This window comes from Balaenoptera physalus (genome assembly GCF_965194825.1).
Source record: "Balaenoptera physalus genome assembly, chromosome: 15".
Taxonomy (NCBI): domain Eukaryota; kingdom Metazoa; phylum Chordata; class Mammalia; order Artiodactyla; family Balaenopteridae; genus Balaenoptera; species Balaenoptera physalus.
The window spans coordinates 43,291,043-43,305,772 of NC_138894.1; the positions used below are offsets into that span (position 1 = coordinate 43,291,043).

Sequence of the window (14,730 nt, forward strand, 5' to 3'; positions counted from 1 at the left end):
AATCTGGATGAAGTTGGCAATATTTCAAGACACTGACTTTTAGGCAGGTTATACTATTTGCTATAGACTGAATGTTTGTGTTCCCCTAAATTCATATGTTGAAATCCTAACACCCAGTGTGATGGTATGAGGAGGTGGGGCCTTTGGGATGTAATTAGGTCATGAGGGTGGAGTCCTAATGAATGGAATTAGTGCCTTTATAAGAGAGCCAGAGAGCTCCCTCACCCCTTGTGCCATGTGAGGACACAGCAAGAAGACAGTTTTCTATGAACCAAGAAGCAGGCTCTTACCAGAACCTAGCCAAGCTGCATCTTTTTTTTTTTTTTTTTTAATTGTTTTTATTTATTTATTTATTTATGGCTGTGCTGGGTCTTCGTTTCTGTGCGAGGGCTTTCTCTAGTTGCGGCAAGTGGGGACCACTCTTCATCGCGGTGCGCGGGCCTCTCACTATCACGGCCTCTCTTGTGGCGGAGCACAGGCTCCAGACGCGCAGGCTCAGTAATTGTGGCTCACGGGCCTAGTTGCTCTGCGGCATGTGGGATCTTCCCAGACCAGGGCTTGAACCCGTGTCCCCTGCATTGGCAGGCAGACTCTCAACCACTGCGCCACCAGGGAAGCCCCAAGCTGCATCTTTGATCTCTTACTTCCCAGGCTCCAGAACTGTGAGAAGTAAATTTCTGTTGTTTGTAAGCAACCCAGTCTACAGTATTTTTGTTAAAACAACCTGAAGGGACTAAGACACTCTTAGAAGAAATATAGGGCATAGAGGGACAAAGCTAAATGACACCAGGAGGAAACAATCAGATAAATCCAGAATGTGGGACACTTTACAAGACAACTGGCTTGGTCTCTTCAAAAATATCAATGCAATGAAAAATAAAAGGATGGGAGAAGTGTTCTAGATTAAAAGGAACATACAACCAAATGGATGTGTACTCCATGAGCAGACCCTGCTTTGAACAGGTGAACTGTAAAAGATACTTTAGGGACCTTTGGGGGAATTTCAGTAGACTGGGTTTCAAATGGTATGCAGAAATTATTGTTAATTTTCTTAGGTGTGATAACAATATTTGCAGTTAGGAGAATATTCCTTTATTTTGGACATGATGTTGGTGTGTGGAGATGACAGGTAATGATGTCCATTATTTACTCTGAAATTCTTCACAAAGTAAATAAGTAAGTAAATAAAAGCTAAGCTTTCTAAGGTTCAGAATGGCTCAAGGGAAGAGAATGAGATGCCCCAGGGGACACGGCTCACCTTCCTGGGCTTGGCTGGGCCCCAAATGCTTGACAAACCCCAGGGCGTGCACTTCCTGTGGGTTTAGGAAGGAAATGTGCAGCAGCACCTGGCACATAGTAGGTGCTTAACCGAAGTTGAATGAATGAATGGATAGTCTTTGTGGGATTCATCTCCTAGGATGGGTTCTGGCTGATCACCGCCCCCCTCCCACGTTTACATCCACTGTCCTTCAAACTCATCACAAGACAATTAAAAACATGGGCAGACTGTCAAGGATCACCTTTGAGGGAAGTGCCTGGGAGGGTCCTCTGAGGTCTCCCTGGATGATTCCAAGCACCGCCGCCATCACCTCTCCCCAGGCCCCTTCAGCACCTCCTGGAGGCCTCCTTGTGGAGCTCAGCTACTTCTGTAGCCCCACCGTTCAGGTCAAAAGTCAGTTGCTCATAATCATTTAATCATGAACGGCTGGCCTGCTGGTCCCTAATTATGTCATCGAATCAGGTGCTGCATGGTAAACAGCCCTGTTGCCCGTAAGGCTCCCAAGTCAGGTGAGACACATTGTAGGTACCCAATAAGAACTTGGTATCCTAAATGATAACAATAATAGCAATAATAATTAATAAAAATAATAATATGTAACATTTATTCAGCACTTACTATTTCCAAGTGTCATGCTAACTGTATAACAAAAGTTCTTTCTTTAATTCTCCTAAGAAGCCTGTTCTGGTATTTTTTACTTTAATTCTGACCCCCATTTTGCAGACCGGTTCCTAGTTTCACAATTAGGAAGTGGCAGTGCCAGGATTCAAACTCCGGTTGCCTCATTCCTGCTTCTCCCCCAGGAACAATGTTTAGGCCACATCTTCTGTGGTCCTCGAAGGCTCAGGATTCCTTAGTCGTGGGGCTGGTGAATGCTTGAGGACAGCTGGGAAAGCCATGAGCCCCCAGGACCCAAGAGCTGCAACTCCGGTTATTGTGTTTGTTCCCGACCAAGCTCCATGTTGAAATGATTATCCAGAATAATATCCCATGCCTCTTCTTTCACAGTCCTCAGAGGCAACCCACGGGATGGTTGAAAGTCAGACAGGTTGATGTGTCACCTTTTATGGAAGTGCCTGGGAGGACCCTTTCCCAGAGGCCAGCCTGCAGAGGTAAGTACCCTGGTTGCAGACACTCCCCTTCAGCCAGGAAAATGTTCAGGTCCCCTGGCTTTCTTGTCAGTCATTTGGGGAAGGGGTTCCTGGCGGGTCCTCACTAGCATCTGAGCTAGGATAGACCATTTCTCATCTTTGCTCCTCTCTCAGGGCCGATTGCCCATCCATCTCCCCGTCAGTGGAGGTTGATATTAGATAAAGACCAGTTGTCACTGGTGGGCTCTGCCCCGATTTTCTTCCCCTGAATGCATCCTCCCAACAGGTGTCTGGTGACACAGGACCCATGAGGTCCTGCCTGCCTCACAGATGTTAGGTTCCAGCCACAAAACCAAAAAAAAAAACTGGGGTGGGAAAGAAGTATCCAGATTTCACTGAAAATGAGGCTTTTCAGGGTTGCTGACTAAGGAGTTTTCTTTCCAAACATCTGAAAGTGCAAACAGATTGTAAATTAAGAGGGAGTTACAAGATAGTAGCTGAAGGGAAACAATGCCTCCCTGCTCTCTGGTTGTAGCTGGTGTGGCACTGATGGGACCCAGGCAGCCAAGAGAGGTGATTAGCCCGGCAGGTGGGTGGGATGGGGCCAGGGTGCTGGGGACAGCGTTCAGGCCTCTTCCTTGAGCCAAGGGGGAGTAGCTTGTTCTGACAGGAGGTAGAACACTGGTCTGTGTCTTCTCTTGCGCCAATGAATTAGTGATTGCCACCCAGATCAAAGTTCAGGCTCCCAAGGCAACTCAGCAAAAATAAAGTGAAACAAATTATAACCCATTCAAACCAAGCTTCTCATGACCAAAGCATGAAGCCAGGAGTTGGACGGCCCTTGAGTCACACTTCTCTGCTCCTTCTGAGTAAAAATACTGATTTCAGTGAAATGTCTTCATTCAGCTGAGGCTTGAATTTATAATGGGAGGAGAGCCCCTGGCATAGCTGTCTCTGGCAGTAATCCTGCTGGGTTTGGGGTGCTGGGGCCGTGATGGGGAGCCTGGGCCCAGAGCGGAAAAATCAAGAGCATTTCCCCCTGCCATGACCGCACCACCTCCAGACGCGACTCGGAAGCACTGCTTTAGAGAACAGAACAGAAAAAGAGGGGTGGAGAGTGGGAGGCCTGTTGAAAACCCAGAGCTGGCTGGGCAGGTTTCAACGTGGAGCATGCCTTCAGGTTCCCTTGTCGTGTCACTGAGTTCAGTAACTATCAGCGTGACACCCCCTTTCAGGGATATCAAGCTTTGTCTGACGACCCCTGAGTGTGGTCCTCTGAGCCCCTCTGAGTACACCCAGGCCTTGCTCAGAGGCTGACTGTCCAGCACCATCCACTGAGGGCCCCCTCTGGGGAAAGGTCGGGATTCTGGGTTTGGGAATCTCCTACAGAGCTGTGTGCTTTCCAAACGGGGCTTGCCTGGCGGTGTGAGCTGTGCCCCAGGGGTGGCCGAGATACCCCCATGTCCAGTCCCTACTTGCTGCTTACACAAGGCAGGAATCAAGGCCAAACCAAAACAAAACAGACAGCTTTGGGCAAAATGGAAACCCCACGGGGTTGGTGTTAGCATTGGGGGGTGGCTTCAGAGCTTGGAGAATCGAGTTGGTAATTAATGGCATAGGGTATCTTGGAAAAATTCAGACAGGACTTGAGGTAGGGCTCATAATATTTGCAAGCAAAGGCACACACAGCACAGGTTCTGGAAGGATCCCTCCATTTCACCGAGGGGTTCAGCATTAACAGGTTCAGGAAGAAAACAAGGTGAAAGTCCGTCCACCTGCCAGGCCCTGTGCCAGAGACCACGGGCCCAACTGGAGCCAGACACGGTCCTACCCTCAAGAAGCTCACGGCCTGAGGGAGAAATGAGCAAACCGGTCCTCATGAAGCAAGGCCACAGGTGCCTTGACAGCCCTCATCACGCTGTGAAGCGTTCAGCCTCTGGCGTCGGACGGACCTGGCTTCTAGACTCTTCTGCTTCCTGGCTGAGTGATCTTGGGGAAGTTGCACAATGGTCCAGGTGTTGGTTTCCTCCGCAGCAAACTGGGGGTGAGTACAGTTCAGGTACCTCCTAGGGTTCCGGGGAGGGTGCAGAGAGTGAGTCAGTGCAAAGCACGTGCCTGGCCCACGGTGGTGCTCCTAATAATGCAGAGAAGCTCGTTTGATGATAATAATGTAAACCTAGTATTATCAGAGAAGCTTGCCAAGCTCCCAGGGTGGCTGGAGACCAGTCGTCTGCTGTTCGGGGCGGGCCGGGGGGGGCGGTCCAGAAAGGCTCCCAGAGGGTGATGCCACACGGTGAGGAAGAGCAACCCTGGGAGGGGGCGTTTGGGTCCCAGAGAGCAGCCGGCAGTCCCGGCAGAGCCCACTGCGCAGGGGGACAGAGCTCCCAGGTGCTCTGCGACGTGCCAAGGAGTTAAGACTTTGTTGGGAGGGTGAAGGGGTACTGGGAAGGCTTTCTGACAGGAGAAGAGCACTCTGCCATCAGCAGAAGATTAGACGGGAAGGGAGGCAAGGCGGGGAGGGTCAGCGTGGGCTGTAACAGTGGGCACGTAAGAGACTCTGGGGGCCTGAAGATGGAGGAGATGGGGATGTAGGAGGCATCGCTGGTAGGACTCCAGAACCGACAGGATCAGGGATGAGGCAGGGGAGCAGGCCAAGAGCGAGCGTGGAGTCTGGCCACCAAGGCCGGGGCGGGGGTGTGGAGGCAGGGGAGCGCCGGGCTGTGTGGCACACAGGCTTCAGTGCAGGGGTCTGGGGGCCGTCTGGGTGGGGGCGATGGGGCCATCAAATCCTGGTGCAGAGCTGGGGGAGGGGCAAGGGTAAGGATCTCCAGCAAGACTCTTGGTTACCTGTTTGGGCTGAGGAGCCATATGGGAAACACTATGTAGGTGACCAGAGTGGCCCCTTTCCTGAGGCAGACGCAGCACTGATGACATTCTCACCCGCTGACCCTTGTGAGTTTTCATGACCCTCGTCACTGACCCCCAGGAGAGAGACGACAACACCGGAGAGGCGCGTGAGCGTGGTCAAAAGGTGAGTCCAGAGGTGAAAGCCAAAGGAGCCAATGTCACCGTTCACAGTCAAGTTCAGGGTATAGATAAGGGGTCTGTCGTCCTTAAATCCTGATTTTGGAAAACTGAAGGAAGGGAACAGTTCTTGAAAGAGGTAAATTTAAAATAAAATAAAATATTATTATATGAAGTGATATGAATGCTATCCTCAGAGATAGTCCCCCTGAAAAGATGAGGTCAAGTGACGGACAACTGAGGCATGAGACACTCAGAGGGCAACCTGAGGTTTGTGGACGTTGGGTGGACTTTCTGACTTTACTGTCAGGAAGACAATCGTTTTTCCCACCATCAGCCTTTTATCTGCATCATCAGCGATGGAGTACTGACCTGGATGAGTGATGATAATACAGAAGTATTTATTGAGTTCTTACTATGTGCCAGTGACTCTATGGATTATCCTCATTTAACCTCGCATCCTGAGTAGAAGTCACTTTATCTCCTACTAGTTTTATCACCCTTATGCTTCTTTGGGAGCACTAGGGCACAGACATTATCAAGCTGGATGAGGGATTGGAGATCATGTGTAGAAATGCTCAGGATACCCACAAATTGCCAGAGGCAGAGTGTGAGGGATTCGGCAAGGCTTCGCCTGTTCTTAGGATCCGTGGGCATGATAGAGAAACGTGGGTGTCGCTGTGCTGGGAAGATGTGTGCTGAGTCTTCCTGGCTCTCTGCGAGGGGAGTTGCAGGGATTTGTACTGGTCAACATCTGGGTCAGTGATCTGGATCATAAAGGTTATTTATCAATCTGCAGATGACAAAACTGAGGAAGGAGGGAGAGACTACATGCTAGATGGTACAATAAAGATTTGATGAGAGGGACAGGCTGAAGTGATCATCCAAAGCTAACAAAATAAAGTTGTAAAAGGACAAATGTAGAACTCTGTTTTCAGATCTAAAAACTCAAGTACACAAGTAGATGACAGAGAAAATCTGGCTTGATGGCAGTTATGGGGGAAAAGGCCGTTTATACAATTTAAAGAGGCAACATTGTTGCCCTATACAATAATGCAATTGTAGGCTACATTTTAAAAAAGTGTCTAAAATAAAATAAATATGAGCCCTTTGCTAGTGATGAAGCAACATCTGGCCCAGTCTCAGGAGCACATTTTAAGAGGAACTTTGGTAAACTGGAACAATGTCCAGGGAAGGATGACATATATGGGAAAGGCCTGGAAACCATGTCATCCTGGGAAACCTTGTAGAAGAAGGGGACAGGGAACATGACAGTGGTCTTCAGTATTTATGGTAAAGGGATTAGGTTTATCCCGTGAAGCTTGAGAGGGGATGGCTTGAACCAACAGGAGGTTATGGGGAACCAGGCTTCCACTCAGTAGAAGTCCTAAGAATCAGTTCTGGCCAACAAAGCACGTGTCTTGGGGGGCAAGCGACCTTGTGAGATTCGGAGCACACGAGAGGTCCCTGCAAATGTTCAGGCAAAGGCTGGACTGGCTGCCCATTCAGAGGGGAGATGCAGGAGGGTATAAATGAAAAGACCGAGAATCGGGAAGCTGGATTCATGTCCTGCCTCTGGTTATAGATGAGTAATGTTGTGAAAGCCCATTTCCTTTTCCAGGCTTCAATTTCTTCAGCTCTGGAAGTTTAATCATCATTGGCTTTCGACGTTTGGTGGCAATGGAACCCTTTTATCAGATGAAATCTTCTGCAAATCCCCCTGCTCCCCGTATAAGCCCAGTGTGTTACTAGTGGGCACGCCTGTGACTGCAGGGCTGAGCTCTCCTGCAGTGCTCCTCCTGGAGTGGTTTGCAAAGCACTGGGCCAGCTGAACTTTCAGTCCTAAAATTCTGATTCTCTAAGGTTTCTTCCTACTTTAGCTTTTGATTCTATAGATTCCACCCCCTCATTTTATGCATCAAGTACCTGTGACTTAGAAAAGGGGTTTATCCAAGATCTTACAGGTGATTGGTGGCAGAGCTATACTTAGAACACACAACTCCTAGATTAATCCGCTGCCCCTTCTACCTCACCAGGAGGCTCCCTACTTCCACCCATGATTTGTCTCAGCATCTGTGCCCCCAGAAGGTCCCGGTAAACCTGAGCTGCCCCCTATTGATTCTTTACCCCCTTGGAAAAGCACCAGGAAGGCAACAGATCCTGTTTGAGGCATTGCTGCAGCATGAGACAACGATCCCAGATTTCATTTCACTGTGTTATTACTTTAGCTCCATGGAATACTGTTTGTATGGACTGAGAAGTGAAAAACAGGAGTGACTCAGCCTTCCGGTTGTCCTACGTGATCTGTTCTCTCCTTCCTTACTACTAGAGTCCCTTTTAGAGGGCCACCCAGAATAAAGGTATTCCCCAGTCTCTTTTGCAGCTAGATATGGCATTGCAACTAAGTTCTGGCCAATAGGTTGGAATTAGAGAGACTTATGGAAAGTGTCCTTAGCAGGAAGGAGCATGCCCTTTGCCCATGATGGATGGAATGCAGACTTGGTGGCTGGACCCCCAGCAGCCACCGTGGACCATAAGCTAGAAACCACGTGTTGATAAGGGTGGAACAGGATGGTAAGAGCTTGTATCTCTGATGAGCTTATGAAGCCTCTTTACCAGCCCCAGACTGTTTCCTCATGTTTTACAGGCAAGAGAAATAAACTCCTAACGTTGAAGCCACCGTTACCATTTTCCATGAACTGTCATTGAATATAAGAGCAGCGTTATTTCATACATCACTAAGAAAAAGAAACTACTGCCAATTAAACAGCTACCCCATCCAGCTAACCCATTCCAACTTCAGAGAAGTTTGAATGTAGCAAAAGGATGAGTCTTATTACATGAAACGCAGTATTTTTGGTTTTTGTTACTCATAGCCAAGCCTAATCCTGATTCAAGAAACATGAGGGAGCAAAAAGACAAGTTCTAAATAAAGAGCATGACAATCATGTAGAGGGAAGAACAAGTCTCTATAAAAGAATGACTCATGAAAATAGTAGTGACACATGACTCAATTTAGGGAAGTTTCTCCTATAACTTCCCAGTCTGGCTTGAATTAACTGGGGAATTATGTATGGCTATTTGGATTTGGCCATCAAGTGAGATGAGACTCTAGGGGATGAGTGGGCTGGTTTTAAGATGTCAAAGACCCAAAGGGGATTGCTAAGCCAGTCTCCATTGTGTGTGATTTGGTTTTAGGGTCTCTGACTCCTTGGTTTCTTCTCCCCAACTCTGCAGGGTCCTCCTGGCTGACTTTGAGAAGGACAAATGGGCAGCTGCTGCCAGAAGCAGCTGATGACCAAGACAAGCTTGCAGTCAACAGGCTCTCCCTTAGCTGAGATTCGCATGGAGATGCTCACGGCTTTTCCCGCACCAGCCCTGCTACTGCTTTCCAGTGTAATTTGAGCCTTGATCTGGTGCAAAGCTGAGCACTTTTGGTCCTCAGGACTAGAGCCCTGACCTTAAGCTATGGCAACCCAGTATTAATGTACCTGAGTGATTAAAACATTAAAGGCCAATATGACACACGAAAGGGAAAGGGAAATCTGGCTTATTGAAGATTGGTTATAAGATGGACTACCCACTTTGTGTGTCATTAAAGCAGGGGCACTTTCATGAGAAATGCCCACTTGATCACTTTTAAATTATAACACAATAACTTATTTTAAGTGATCCTATCTCCTGCGACTGCATCTTGAATCTACCGGGACACCAGGGGCCTTTATAGATTTTGCGGACTCTATGCTCTGGCTATCGTTTATTGATGGTCTCCTGTGATAGATGTTTTACATCTATTATTTAACACATCAACCGCACAGGTAGGTGGTTTCATTCCCATTTTTAAAGATAATATAACTTTGGCTCAGAGAAGTTGATTAACTTTCTCATGGTATCACACACAGCTAATAAATGGGCTCTGAACCTAGGTTGATGAAGGCTATCATCATCATTTAGTTGTAATGGACTGTAGAAGCAGCCCTTTAAAAGCTTCAGTTACTGAAACATGTAAAGGCCTGCTGAGGAATACTTTTATCCTTCCATTCAGAAGGTCCACTGGGCACTGAAGACTTGTGACTATTCTGAAGGAAAGCCTTCTCTGAAAAAAAAAAAAAAAAAAATTGAGGGAAACTGCAGGAGATGGACTGGATAAGCATTCTTGCTCCAGGCCTTACTTAAATTACACTCAGGCAACTGTTCCAATGGCTCGTGTAATAACCTGGCAACACAGGAACCTCTGTCAATGACAGAGGTGCAGAAGAGTTCCAATGGAACATTCCCATGGCCGATGAGGTGGGCTACTGTTGGGCTGATTGCCTATTTTTACTGAAATACGTCATGTGACTTTTTGCTGAGGCAACATCTAATCTAATAACAATATTTTAAAAGTGCTTTTAAGAAATTTTCTGCTCACCTTAATTTCATGCATATATTTCCTTGGGAAGAAAAATAATTCCCTACAAATCCCTATTTAACTTTGCCAATTCTGATGAAGATACATTATAATGATCATGGGAATTTCTTGTATGATCTCATGTTCTACATAAAAACAGCTCAGCTACTTAAAGGGCTGACTCAAATTCTTATGGGTGAGAATCTAATTCTTCTTGGTTTTAATGAACTGGAAGCCCTACCAAATGATTTCCTCTGTATTGAAACACATTAAGATGAAATAAAACTTAACGTTCAAATTCATTACATTTTCCCTCAGATACCAAAGTACAGACACCAGGCTAAATTTCTTTTAAATTATTTTATTTTTGTGTAAGCTAAAAGGAAATTTACACACTGAAATCTCAAAAGACCTTGGGCATGCACATTAACCTTGTTAGAGGTTCCTCTACATGTCTCTTTTTTTCCATAGGAATTTCCCCAAACATTTAAAACCCATAGTTTTTACTGTATATACAGCCTAAACCATAGCAATCTATGATTATGTCATTTTACACTGTGCAAAATCCTCAAAAAATAGTGGTATGATAGAACAAAAAAATCAGTAACAAGTAAATTTCATGGTAAGACATTCATGTAATTTGGTCCTTCTCTAAACCAAACTGATTTAAAACAGACAGACACAATCTCTTTAAACCCCTTCAATCAAGTTCTGACAATGATCCCTACCCTAGAACAAAAGAGCAATCAATGAAAGTGCCTTGCAAAAGGTCAAACAGCAACAGGCCAGACTGAAAAGATTAGAAAAGAGCACAAAAATGGTAACAAAAGCCAGATCTGAAACAAACCCACCACACATAAAATTAAAAAAAAAAAAAATTTAAACAGGGACTTGGAGCTTATTTATGAGAGCAAAAGTAATTCAGTGTATGATGTGAAAAATTAATAGGACAGTCAATGCAATCTGAAAAGACTGAAGGGGATTTCACAGACAGTGGAGATTTGACTTTTTAGTTTTCATTTTTTTATTTCAAAAGTTTTGTAAGAAGGACACCACCAGTGTATTTCACAAAGACATAAATGTATACACCCCAGCAACACAAAAAGAATAAATCTTCAAAAATGTTCACCCCGATTATTTACATTTGTTTCTAATATAAATTTAGGACTTCAGTATGTAAATAAATATACATTACTATGTATACCTTTCTAGTGCGGCTTACCAACAAATCAGCTGAACTTTAATTTTTTTTTTTTTTTTTTTAATTAGAGCAGGTATGCTTTTTGATGGTGGGGAAGGGCTGGAGGGAAGGAAAAGCAATTGAAACCGTCCAGTTCACGTCAGTCATCAGTCTGCCTTCTCCTGGGAGCTTGTGGAAGGTGTCAAGGTGGTTGGGAACATCAACACCTTGGCATGCATGAACGTCAGGTCAGGAAGGCTGGCGATCACCTTGATGGCTTCTTCACTCAGGTGCTCTTCTCTTTTCGGTTTCCTGTTGACAAATGAAAAAAGAGAAGTGTGTTAAAGTGACTTTTGCTGTAGGTCAAACGGGAGAAAATCTACTCTCAAGGTGGACAGCAATCTGTGGGGACTTGAGTTATCTTTCCCTCTGCCAGTCCCTGAACCTCGTAATACCTTTGTGTTGAGTGCTTCCTGTGCCAGAGGCCAAATTTCTTACAGAGATTCACACTGAATTTATGTATGTTCATTACAGTTAGGCATGTACATAGACATTCACATGTACCTATGCACAGCTCGCAGCTCTATTTAAGCTTAGAAGCATCTACCTAGGCATACTTTTAAAGTGTTACTAGGGAACTCCCTGGTGGTCCAGTGGTTAGGATTCCGTGCTTCCACTGCGGGGGTCACGTGTTCGATCCCTGATCGGGGAACGAAGATCCTGCATGCTGTGTGGCGCAGCCAAAAAAAAGTTACGAAGCAGAGATATAATGCTGAAGCCCTAGTTAATAACACTCTGCCCAACTGGATTTCCCCCTCCCCCCCGAGAAACTACCAAAGTTGCCTCAACATAAAGCAAAGTGTCTGGCACAGTCCTTCTAAGTCATTTTAACCTCAGGCTTTCTTCAACCCCAAAGGGGAATTCCAGGACAGAAAGCCCTCAGCTCAAAAACACCCAGCCTCTGCCCCACTGGGATGCAGCTAGATGGTTAGGTCCAAAGGCCGCGGCACTAGGGCCAGCTACTCATGCCGAGAATGCACCTGGGCAGGAAGGACTCAGGGAGAGGGGAAATCTCGAAATCTGTTGGGTCCTATAGATGAAATGCCCCTAATATAAGAAATGAGCAGCGTGTCGACACAGGGAAGAAGAGCTCCTGCTGACCTGGGTCTTCCCAGCAGGTGAGCCACAGAAAATGCCAATTGAGCCTCGAATGTGGCTCAAATTGAGCACATGATTGTAATCCAATCTTTATTTTTTTCTAGGATGTTAAATATACTGAAAGATAGCTGCAGTCATAAAGATATTAATTTTAGATCAAAGTAATTTAAAATTGTTGACTCTAAAAGGCCCAATTCTCTTTTATGGTAAATGATAGTTGGTACTCTATTAGGTGTGACACAAGTTATTTCTTCCATCTAAGTATTTTCTTTGTCCTTGGGATGAGGTGCAGGAGGTCAGGAGGTGAAACAAGAAAAGAAAAGATAGATGCAGGTCTTTGTTTTATACCTGGACTTTTCTGTTGTTACCACATTTAAGTTCAGGCTGAAATAAAAAGATTTTACGGAACGACTGAAAAATCAAACATCGGACTTTTAGGACCAAAGTTCTTCAATATGGGGGTCAGCTTCAGGCACACTGAAACCATCAGTAGATCAACCAATACTGAACTCAGTTCCAGGGTTTCTCAGAAGAATGGAATAGCACTCCAAATTTTTTCCGATTAAAATCTACATTTTTAATTGCGCTTAAATCCTGGTAAAACTATTAAGTGGATGGTTGATGGGAAGTTGCCTACCTGCATCATTCCAAAATAAAACCAGATAGTTCACTTTTTAGTCTCAAAGTGAAAAACTGGAAGACTACATGGGAAAGGGCAGCATCTCACCATGGTCAATCTTAGCATCACTCACGATGGGGTCAACCAGACATTATGTGTCTTCTGATGTGATACAACACCTATGATGTATTCCAGCCAAAAGGTTTTACCTGAATCCATCAAACCTTTAGATATAATGTCCAGTTTACAGGAAATAAGGGGAATAGAGAAATATTTGAAAACTACTTGAATGAAGCAAATGGACAAATCCACAGATTGGGACGTTCTGCAGGACAAGTGGACCAATCTTTTCAACAAGCTAGTGTTATTAAACCGAAAAGCAAACAGAAGGGATGGGGGTAGATATACTAGGTTAAAAGTGACTTAGCTATAGCAGCTAGGTACAATAGTCCTAGATTGGATGTTGATTTGGAGAAAGCAGAGAGAAAGGACATTGTTGGGGAATTTGAATACATATAGCCTGGGTATTAGATGAAATGAAAATTTACTGAAATCAATAGATGGAGACCACTGACTGCAAGGGAAGGCTCAGTTCCGTATAGACTATAAAATCTCCTTTTTGGTTAAAACAACACCCATATGTGTGTATTTGCAAAGATAAACATCTGAAAGAATATGCACTAAGGAGTTATAGTGATCTGACTGGTAAGAATGTGATACTTTCACTAAAAAATTTTTGTCTATTTTCTAACTTTCTACTCTTACTGCTTCTGTAAAGATAAAAAATTATTAAAAACAGTATCCAGTAAAATTGCACCTAAATGGACTTCCTCATTTGTGGAGTGCAGTTGGGGTGTGGGGAAGGAGAACAAAGAAGAAGTTTTCACCCAAGGAATGGTTGGTAAATATTATTCTAGAGTTTCTACCAATTACCTTATTTCAGAGACACTACTTGAAGGCTGTCTGAAGTTGTATTTAAAAATACGAAAAAGTTCACATAGTTCATAGTTTGTGCATTTATCTGTAGTCGCTATGCGTTGATGTGATCTAGTTTTCTTAGAATATAAGAAAGAAGAAAATGCTTGAGGGGAATTTGAAAATAAAAAGTTACATCATGACCTTTCCTCGAAGCCAAAGGCAGTGACCTAATTTTGATTTATACTCTCCCTAGTTAAGATTTATCCTTTTGGCCAATGCAGTACAATTAAGAGTTCAGAAATAAACCCATACATTTATGGTTAAACTGATTTTCAACAAGAGGGAAATGGGGCAAGAACAGTCTTTTCAACAACCAGTGCTGGTACAACTGGATATCCACATGCAAAAGAATGAAGTTGGACCCCTACCTTACGCCATATTCAAAAATTAATTCAAAATACATCAAAGGTCTAAATATAAGTAGAGTTGAAACTTTAAAACTCTTAAAAGAAAACCTAGGTGTAACCCTTCCTGACCTTGAAGTAGGCAATGGTTTCTTAGATATGACACTTAAGGCACAAGCAATGAAATATATATATGTACATATTTATGTACACATATATGTATATCTATATATAGAGATATATATACACATATACACATATATATAGGGCTTCATCAAAATTAAGAAATGTTTGTGTTTCACAGGACACTACCAAGAAAGTGAAAAAACAGCCTGCAGAATGAGATAAAATATTTGCAAATCCTGTGTCTGATAAAGGTCTAGTATGCAGAATATGTAAAGAGTTCTTAACAACAACAACAACTTCCCTAAAGAAGAGACACAACTGGTCAATAAGCACCTGAAAAACTGCTCAATATCATTGGCCATCAGGGAAATGTAAACCAAAATGACAATGAGATATCACTTCATACCCATTGGGTTGACTATAATCAAAAGACAGTAACAAGCCTTGTGAGAATGTGGCGACATTGGAACCCTCAAACTTTATTGGTGGAAATGCAAAATGGGGCCACTGCTTTGGAAAATAGTTTGGTAGTTCTTCAAAA

General features: G+C 44.3%; 1 protein-coding gene and 1 long non-coding RNA gene across 9 annotated transcripts in view; one reads left to right on the top strand and one right to left on the bottom strand.

Annotated features, from left to right (window-relative positions):
* Positions 1–306: 306 nt before the first annotated feature.
* On the top strand, positions 307–10,277 carry LOC309643711. The gene is made up of 3 exons (XR_014254018.1): positions 307–1,176; positions 2,295–4,414; positions 5,287–10,277. It is a non-coding gene; the product is annotated as an uncharacterized lncRNA (long non-coding RNA).
* Positions 10,278–11,023: 746 nt separating this feature from the next.
* Positions 11,024–14,730, bottom strand: part of AFTPH (aftiphilin) — a 67,087-nt gene continuing 63,380 nt past the window's right edge. For 5 of the 8 annotated variants that reach the window (XM_082426567.1, XM_082426565.1, XM_082426566.1 and 2 more), the window contains one exon: positions 11,024–11,276. In XM_082426567.1, coding sequence (XP_082282693.1) covers positions 11,247–11,276 — 30 coding nt within the window. In that variant the 3' untranslated portion in view covers positions 11,024–11,246. The remainder of the gene's footprint in view (positions 11,277–14,730) is intronic. The other 3 variants (XR_014253952.1, XR_014253953.1, XR_014253954.1) reach the window with 1 other exon arrangement.